Source organism: Poromitra crassiceps (genome assembly GCF_964638095.1).
Source record: "Poromitra crassiceps genome assembly, chromosome: 23".
Taxonomy (NCBI): domain Eukaryota; kingdom Metazoa; phylum Chordata; class Actinopteri; order Beryciformes; family Melamphaidae; genus Poromitra; species Poromitra crassiceps.
Window position 1 is genome coordinate 2,184,497 of NC_139639.1, and position 10,047 is coordinate 2,194,543.

The following is a 10,047-nucleotide window of genomic DNA, read 5'->3' on the forward strand; positions in this document are numbered from 1 at the left end:
GTGATATGTGGGAAGAGGCTAGGCCCACACGGTGTGTGTGACATTTTAAGCTGTTTATTAGCATTTTTGCCATTTTTAGGTAAGTCTGCGTGGAGTTGTGGCGCAGCACACATGCCAAAGTATGGACTAGATTAATATACTAGTAGGGAAAGTGATTGTAATTCTGATTGTGCCACTCTTGGTGTTTTCCATCTGCTTTCTCCTTACAGCAGGGTTGAAGTTGACCTGGAACAGGCCGGTGTCAGTGTCCAGGTTGAGCAGCGGCTCCTGGAGTTTGGTGTGACAGAGCTCCTCCAGCCCCTCGGTCCACTCTGACAGCAGCTCCTCGTCGTGCTGCTCCAGAACCTCCAGGATACGCTCACACTTCTGCTGGACCTCGTCCGCCTCAGCAGAGCCCAGAGGCCTGGGAGGGATGAGGGCAAAGAGGTGAGAGGAATGAAGATAAGGAGAGAAACACACTGGCCATGTGTTGTGTGTATGTTTGACAGTGACACTACAATAAACTAGGCAGTGCATGCATGTGTATACTGTATGTGTCATTTGCGATTCCAAAATGATATCCACCATTGGGGAAAACAATTATAGAAAAATGCTGACATGAAAGTGAAGCATTATACATAACTCTTAAATACTTTGCCATCGTAAAGGCCCCCGCATACAAATTGATTTGCTATTAATTTGTGTTTAAATATTGACTGATGATTTTACAGGTAGCCCCATTTCCCCCCGAAATGGATAGCATTTTTGGAATAAAACCATGCATGTCTATTTTGTTTATAATGCAATTCAAAGGCATAAACAAATTACGTGACAGTAAAGTAAAGTTGAGTACGCTTTTTTAACCTGTTGACCAATTTTTGATGAGTCCATATTGACCCCCCCCCCCCCCCCCCCATATTAAACATAACTACAGATTCTGCTTTTGACTGTAGTCAGCTGACAGATGAGCCAGTTGTGTGTTGTGTGTGCATGTGGAGGTGTTGGTCCATACATATGGGCCAGCTGGTTGAGGTTGCTCCTGTTGGTGAGGATGCGATCCCGAAGCTCCTGTGACCATTTGAGGTTGCCCGCCACTGTGGGCATATTCTTACCCAGGAGTGCACAACCTGCCCGCAGCTGGAAAATACAGTTTGGTTGAGGACTATACGTCATGTTCATTGCTCTGTGGTAATACTCTTTTCAAAAACATTTGGTATAACTAACATACAGTACAGCTAGTCTAGTGTGTGTTTAATAGTCTGTGAGCCACGAGAAACTCTCATGGTAATACGAGTAGCGCCACTGCATGTTATCTCTCTGCTTCTTTATCAAGCCAATTAGACACTGTCCCAAGAGTAGCCTAGCGCAGGAACAAAAGCTTATGGGAGTGGAAATTTGTGTTCAGCAAGATAATCTTCACAAACGAGGAACACTTTTATGACTTTTGACTTTTTTTAAGGCGATTTTCAGAAAACGATCTTCAGAAACCTTCATGCATTTAACCGAAATGCCCATTCTAAAATCCCATAGCCTTTTCCCCCTTACGAACCAACATGGCGGCGATTTCTAGGTAAGACTACAAAAATATGTCATCCCTGCGGCACTCTATTATGGATGTAATTTAATGGTCATAGAGACACTGCATGAAATAGGACATGCCCATCACGGGGGAAAGCTCTCCATTCACTTCCATACACCAGCGTCATTTTCCTTGAATTAAACATAGCTAAAAGCTGTTGTGTGGTGGGCTGCGCAGACAACAAATGTAAAAAATCGCCAATTAACGTTTTTTTGTACTCCCGAGCAAAACAAGGAAGCCATTGAGAATTGGCGAGAAGAAAGATGTGGATCTAGCTGTCAAGGAAGTAAGTTGGAGTGTTCATCTTCCGTATATATGATCTTTGTGTGCAACACGTGACATAGGAGAATGCCAGAATTGGGGGGGGGGGGGGGGGGGGGGAGTTTTTGTTTCCCCCCGTTTTGGGTGTGGTTTCTGAATGATGGCGTGCCCTGCAGTGTCTCTATAGGCTGTAGTGTGGTCATACGGCTGAAATTAGGATATTCTGAACTACTACGTGTGTTAATATCTACTTTTTATTTATCCCCCCATTCTGTTTGCTCTAGATCCTCCTCTGCCTCTCACCCTGTCTCTGTGCTGGTCAAGTATAAACTGACAGTGGTCGACTTCCTGGTTGAACATGGCCAACAACAGGCTGTAGTTAGGAGAGAACAGCTGGTGGATCCTGGGTCTCTCAAGCAGGGTGCCGAAAATCTTCAACAGCTACAAGAAAGACACAGCAAGACAGTTATATGACAGCAATGGGTCATTTGATTATGACTGCAGCAGGGAGAGGACTGCATGGAAATAAATTCACAGATCATGAATGAGGAAGAGGATTCAAGGTGTAGCAGGCATACCTTAAAGGTTGAGGTAAGGGATTCAAGGTGTAGCAGGCATACCTTAAAGGTTGAGGTAAGGGATTCAAGGTGTAGCAGGCATACCTTAAAGGTTGAGGTAAGGGATTCAAGGTGTAGCAGGCATACCTTAAAGGTGGACTTCAGGCTTTTGGAGTGCTGGAAGGCCAGATTGAGGACGGTCCCCAGCCTCTGGTCAAAATCTCTGTTCTGCTCCATGAACCGCCTGTAGTCACTCACAAAGTCCTGTACACAAGACGACATCGGATAGACGATTATGGATATGATCTTTCATCTTAAATGTAAAAAAAAGAAGCTTTGAGTGCACTTTTAGTATTACTTTAATTCTATTACACTTTGAGTGCACGATCAATCCTGTAAGCTCTGTCCAGTTAATTCGATCAATATGGGCTGGACTAATACACTCTTCCCAAAAGTATATTATGAGTCCTCAGTTTTGATGAGCTGAGTCATGCCGGAAGCCTTTGAAAAATATCTGTAAAATACCCAACAACACACTCCTGTGAACATAATAGTGCTGATATAAATATAAATGCACAAACTAAAAATCACCACTCTTATACAGTAGTACCACTTTCATCCCAATTACCAGTGTTGGACCAGGTTACTTGACCCCATGTTCAACCCTTCTTTTGTCAATTCACACCAAGTCAGTCAACACTGGTCATGACAATTCAGATAGGAGTCGGGTCATTAGTCTCACGTCAGGGTCTGAATCACAAATTCAGCATTTCCGGGTTCTGCCACAGGAAAAGCTGCGGCAAGCCTCTGATTGGCTGGGGTAGCTGTTGCAGAAGTCCGGCTTTCTGCATGCATTGGTGCATCATTCAGAATGTACTGCCCCACGAGTTGTGTCACGCAAATAAGGAGGTCCGTGGTTGGGCAATTCATATGTCTGTCACGCATTTTGTTTTGGTCTTAGGGGGCGGTCCTTAAACACTTGCGAGACTACATAACAGCATAGGCTAGGGTGGTGACCTTCACGGTGAAGAAAGGAACCCTTATCTGACACTGGACGGACTGACCTCGACAGAGGTCACCAAGCCGAGTCGGGCAACCAGGGTTAACCCTTTCAAAGCCCAAATCAACCAGGGTTAACCCTTTCAAAGCCCAAATCAACCAGGGTTAATCCTTTCAAAGCCCAAATCGATCTGGGAATAACCCTGGTGTGAAAGGGTTATTACTGCGTTGTTTAGTAACCACTTTGTTTAGCTGCTGTTCAATAACTGTACTGTCGCACATCGTTAGTGTCGTCCAGGGGGTCATAATCACACACTCGGCCTCAGCCTCACATCGTTAGTGTAGTCCAGGGGGTCATATTTGCTCTCTCTGAGGGCCCGCCAGCGGTCGTGAAACTCCTCACTCATGCCGAAGACCATCTCACTGAGGATCTTCCCTCTGGAGCCGCCCAGCTCCACCTTCTCCAGCTTCAGGAAGTCCAGAGCGGTTGCAAACAGCTCCTGTGGATCAGAGGTGAAGAGCAACTGAAAGGTCAGGGCCATAAGTCAGTGTCAGAGGAGGTACAGTGGTTAAGAAGTCTGAGTTGTCCATAATGCACTGTTAGTATTTTTCCAGTCTACTTTGTGAGCAAGTTGGATGTGCACACCTCTGCTCTTCTACAGATCACTAGCAACACACAGAGCTGTGTGTGTGTGTGTGTGTGTGTGTGTGTGTGTGTGTGTGTGTGTGTGTGTGTGTGTGTGTGTGTGTGTGTGTGTGCGAGTGCGTGCGTGCGTGCGTGGACCTCGATCATTAGCAGCCTGGCCATGATGCGTTCTGAGCGCTGGAACACCAGGGTGGCAGGGAAGTCCCACAGCCTGATGGTCTGGCCAGGCCGGTGGTACTGGGGGATCCGCTGGCGATGAATGTGGAACAGACGCTTGAAGCTGCGCAGAACCGATACGCTTATCTGGACCCTCTCCACCCCCTCCTCCAACTCCATCTTGAACAGCTCCTCAGGCAGAAGGTAGACAAAGGCCTGGACATACGGAGACACACACACTGTATACGTGTATCAGATATGCTGTCAAGTTTTTGCAAGTACAAGTCAAGTCTCAAATCTTTGAGGGCCAAGTCCAAGTCAAGTCTCAAGCCTTTGGTCACAAGTCCAAGTCTCAATGAGTGTTCTATCATCTGCTGGATACCATGCGGTCTGCTTAGAACACTGCATAGCTAAAACTAAGGAATTCAAGGCATGTACTGTATTATCATCGCACCATTGTTAGCATTATCAGCATTGATTTGTTTACATTATTATTAGTAGACATTCCCTTAATGTTAATGCACCCAAAATATCAAAAAATAAAATAAGATCATTCACGAGTCCCAAATCGCAGGTCCAAGTCGAGTCGAGTCAAGTCTTTTGAGGTCTCAAGTCATTGATGAATAGTTACTTAAATGATTTAATCCAGTTGTCCCTCTCTCTCCCACACTCTCCTGTACCTTGTCGATGAGCAGGTTGAGGACCTCCTGCAGCAGCAGCACCATGCGCTGAGGCGAGCAGTAGTACTGCGAGTTGCTCCAGATGAGACAGAGCGTGTGGAAGAGGGGCGGCAGCAGGACGTCTATCTGCGGGAAACGTCTCTCCTCCAGGCTGCTGATCAGCCTCCTCAGAGGGCGCAGGTACAGGTCTATGTCCTCTGCCTCCAGCACCGCTACGAGCACCACAAACACACAACATGGCTGGATAACAATATGCATCTGTGTTAGGCGAAGATCTTTTCTTTAGCAGTAGGGTTTGGGGGGTGATTCTGTACTTTGTTCGATGTCTGCTCTGGTTTTTTATTCGCCGACAGGTTCAACAGTTAGAAATGGTTGTTATTTGGGTTTATTACCTCTGTCAAGGTTTATGTGTTCAGTGCCAGTGTTTGTCTGTTTGTCAGCAGGATTACGGAAGAACTACTGGCCTGATTTTCACAAAACTTCGGGGACGGATTGCGCTTGCAAATTTGCATATCGTAGAAGACGGGACTATTGGGCATTTTCAATATTTTTCAATTTTCAATAGCAGCAGTGGCAATTTACAATTTCATGTTGGCCCACTGCTGCTGAATGAACACGCTGACACACACAAAGAGAAGGGCACAGGAATACAAAATGTGTCAAGAGTTAGCATGCAGCTTAAAAACAATGATGACTGTGCATTTGAAGGACAGAGAGCAGGCATTGAATACCGAATGGCGAAAACACTTTAGCCCTGTGTGTGTTAGTAAACTATGAAGACAGTCATATTTCAAAAAAGTCAGGTTTTAAGCGGACTAACGCAATCATTCGATTTCAATCATTTAAATTCAATAATTTGAAGTGTCATGTAAACGTACTGATTGAACCAGGAGAAAGAAATGCTGTAAGAACTGTAAACTGTTATTATAAACTATATTTATGAAGCCAATGACTGCTTGATGTACACTACAGTACACAGCATTATCCATTTTGCCTGTCAGGTCAAACTAAATGAGACTGGATTATTAGGAACAAGGAGGAGAAGAAGACAAGAGGCAAGACAAGAGAGACAAGACAAGAGAAACAAGAGAAGTGGTTCTGCTTATCTACCCTCGTTGACTTTGAGGCAGATGTCGTTGAAGGAGGAGTAGTAGCTGCTCTTGGTTCTCCTCAGGATCTCCATGATCTGCTCCACCTTGGGGCTCTGGATCTGAACAACAGAATAGGATGTGCACACCACCAGTTAATGTGAGACTGTCTGCAAATGAGTGTATGCTGTGCCATGCAACAGGCCAGGGTAGAAAGTGGACACACACACGCACGCGCACACACACACACACACACACACACACACACACACACACACACACACACACACACACACACACACACACACACACACACACACACACACACACACACTTTCTATTTCTAAAATTACAAATTTAATTTTTTATTCCTCCTTACAGACAATTGTCTTGCTGGATTTCAAGATGTTGGCGAGTGTTCACTGAGTGATACCATTATGCAATATTGGCTAACAGCATCTATCTGTAACTTATACAACAGGTAGTTCCGGCCGAGCAATTTGATTGGACAAGAGGGATCCTACGAGTGCCTATATTTCATGATAATGCACTGGCGCTTCACTGTGTGTAGATCACTCCGCTTCACAGCTGCCCTAATCAACAAAATGCTTCACAGCTGTAGAGTAGACAGTAGTAGAGTAGACAGCCTGCAGTTAATTAGGCTGATTAGGCTACATTTTCTGCAAAGGGAAAGCTGGGGGGACTATTTTTGTTGGCGGAGGAATAAATACAGAAATCATCTATTTTCTCAGCTTTTTGTCATTTTTTTAATCAGCTTTGTTTAATAGAACTGTTGTATAAAAGCAATATCACACTCGAGGTCGTGCATTGTTGTCTAATATTGGCACTGCTGTGATTATCTACGGCACTCGGCCTGCGGCCTCGTGCCTGCGACCGAATCACAGCAGTGCCAATATTAGCCAACAATGCACTCCCTCAGTCCCTCTCGTGTGATATTGCTTAATTGAGCACCAACCACACAAGTCAATTTCCTTGTATATGTGCAAACATACTTTGGCCGAATAAACAAATGATTCTGATTCTATCTTAAAATAGATTATTCATATCATATCACAATATGTAAAAATACCAGTATAGGGTCTACATAGCGTTACTACATGCTCACACACACATCTCAAGCCTCGACCTGATGATACCCACCTGTGACTGGATGCCCAGGAGGTTTTCCCTTTGCGCGGCCCAGAACTGGAGCTCCACGGTGGGGCCCGGGTGGTCTCCCTGGCGCAGCACCATGCCCGAGTCCTTCTTCAGGACGCTCCATATCTGGCCTGACCACTGGATCACCAGCGTCTCTATGGAGTACAACAAGCCGCGGTCCACCGGCCAGCCAGTGGGGCTGAGGGAGACGAACATGTCAAGTGGGTCAATCACTATATACAGTGTATGACGGTAGCCTAATGAATGGACGATTATGCTAACATTAGCTAAGGTAGCTAACGTTAGTTTAGCAGTAACCACCATGTCAACCTAGCGCTATGTGCTAACGCTAGGCTACTTTGTCATGCATTTGTTGTGTCTAATAATAATATTAGTATATTAGGTTACCTCAATTCCTAGCGTTACTGAAGAGAAGACCATTCAAACTCATCCAAATTTGTAGGTAGCCTATCCCCCAACATGTGTGACTATTTTATCCTTGGTGTGAGTACTCTCCCAGGGGGGCCTTGAAAGGCTCCAGGGAGTCCCCAGCAAAAAGGACACTAATTTGTTTGCACTAGAATTCCAACCACAAGTAGGCTAACACAATGACAGAATGTATTGTGACCACGTTTCATACACTTTCTGTAATAAAACATCTAAAAGTAGGCTGATTGGGTGCACCTGGGCAGACATGGGCAGAAGACCTGACCGCCCTCCTCACCGATGCACCTTTTCTGTTTATATAATGTAGTTTGTGTTATTCTCCATTAGTTTGAATAAATTAGGCTATTATTTTAATATTTACTTTGGTGCATGACTCCCCTCATAGTGTATGTTACAACCCAGCTCATCAAAGTAACACATGATGGAGCCATCCACTCAGCTCTGTGAAGTGAACATCACATGAAGAGTGAGACAATGTCAACTATAAATTGCCAACAGCCTGATTCAATAGTTTTTTATCCCCTTGTGTGAGGGAGCTGAGAAAAGCTATCTGAACGCTTATATAGGCACTACAGTGGATATTGAGTGAGTCTATACACCTTTTCAATAGTGCTATTATTCTGCGGCTACCTTGAGGCCTGAACAGAAAAATCCATGAAATCTCTAGTTAACAAAGATTTTCATCTTTCAACATGACAATGAGCCAAAGCAGCAGCCCAACCAGGGAATGTCTGCAAAGAGGAAGACAGGGAATTGTGCAACAGGCCCACAGACAGTCTGAGTCCAGACATGAATCCAGTGGAAAATCAATCTGCTCAGGTATATATCAGGTCATATTTTAATATACTGTGTCTTAGCGTTTGGATTGTCAAGTAAAAAGGAGTTTCCAAAACCATATTTCTATCTCTTTGTCAAAATTAATGTGTCATTCTTCCAGTCACTTCAAAGGTGAGTGCTTGCATCCCATGTTAAATGGCTTCAGAAGTATGCTATAAAAAGGATTTACACAGGCAATATGCTGAAGCTAATTGTAAGCTACATAAAATATACCAGACTTTTGATGGTTTAAAGATCTATAGTAGGTTTACATATTAACTATATATTTTCAACTACAAGTAATAAGCTACCCATGCTTCTCTCTCTCTCTCTCTCTCTCTCTCTCTCTCTCTCTCTCTCTCTCATCTCTCTCTCTCTCTCTCTCTCTCTCTCTCTCTCTCTCTCTCTCTCTCTCCTCTCTCTCTCTCTCTCTCTCTCTCTCTCTCTCTCTCTCTCTCTCTCTCTCTCTCTCTCTCTCTCACACACACACACACTGACCTGAGTGCAATGTCGTGACCGTGTGCTCTCTCCACACACAGCGGCAGGGGCAGCAGTGTGTGTCCCTCGGCGCAGCCTCTCAGAGTGACCACCCTGCTCCTCAGCTTCTCCAGGTGCCTGTGGATGTCTTCAGACACCACCCGCGGCCAGTCCTCATGGTTCAGCCCGTTGGACAGCACACACACCAGCACCTACAGTACGCGTGCAGAAGCACACACACACCCAGACACACAGCAACACACACGGGTTCTTCTGATGAGGTGAGTGGACACACCATTGTAGCTTTTGACCTCGCTCTCCAAGGATCTTCTTCTCTCTTCTACCATCTTCCCCTCTATATTGTTTATCTACATTATAGCCTGTTTTTATATCTCCTCATCACTCATCCAGATCATCCCTTTGTCCAACTGAACCTTCACAGCTGAGGCCACCATCACCGGAGAGGGTGGCATCATGTGTATCACCCAGGACCCCTCACTCAGTGTGCGTACACCCACACACACACAAAACGCACGCAACGCGCACGCACACACACACAAAACGCACGCGTGCGCGCACACACACACACACACACACACACACACACACACACACACATACACACACACACACACACACACACACACAACACAACGCGCACATGCACACGCACACACTCACTAGCCCACCTCGGAGATGAGGACAGGCAGGTGCTCCATGGGGTATCCGGACACCTCTCCCAGGCGGAGTTGTGTTTTGAAGCCTTGGCGGGAGATTCTCTTCACGCCTCTCTTCAGCACACACAGCAGCTTGGTCTTCCATGGTGGGGACGTCTTCACAGATGCAAACACAGTAGGAATGCTTTCACCAGCATTGAAAGCACTAGAAATAAGTAGTGACTTATTTCAACAGAAGCACATGTTAGATGGAGTGTAGACAGCAAAAGCAGGAGATTTGCCTTTGTGCTAATGCATGCTAGGGCTAGTGCTTATTGTCTTGCTTGAGCGATAGAATCATTTCTGTGATCGTGCATGTAAGACTGTATTCATATAAAAACAAATCTCAAGATGGGAGTAAATTCTAGGAAGTCTTGATTATGCATTGGTATATACTTGAATGGCACCCAGTCAAACTAATGCAGGCTGCTACTGTAGGAATTTATCAAACCACTACTGTGATATGCTGAACCGTGCAGTTTAGTTTA

At 45.2% G+C, this 10,047-nt stretch overlaps 1 protein-coding gene across 1 annotated transcript in view; it reads right to left on the reverse strand.

Moving 5' to 3' along the window:
* Positions 1–6,040, reverse strand: part of dnah9l (dynein, axonemal, heavy polypeptide 9 like) — a gene marked incomplete at both ends in the record, with an annotated part of 69,819 nt that extends 63,779 nt beyond the window's left edge. Inside the window, 8 exons of the mRNA XM_083659252.1 lie at positions 208–403; positions 992–1,116; positions 2,123–2,260; positions 2,524–2,640; positions 3,708–3,875; positions 4,160–4,393; positions 4,858–5,069; positions 5,968–6,040. Coding sequence (XP_083515378.1) covers positions 208–403; positions 992–1,116; positions 2,123–2,260; positions 2,524–2,640; positions 3,708–3,875; positions 4,160–4,393; positions 4,858–5,069; positions 5,968–6,040 — 1,263 coding nt within the window. The remainder of the gene's footprint in view (positions 1–207; positions 404–991; positions 1,117–2,122; positions 2,261–2,523; positions 2,641–3,707; positions 3,876–4,159; positions 4,394–4,857; positions 5,070–5,967) is intronic.
* Positions 6,041–10,047: the final 4,007 nt, after the last annotated feature.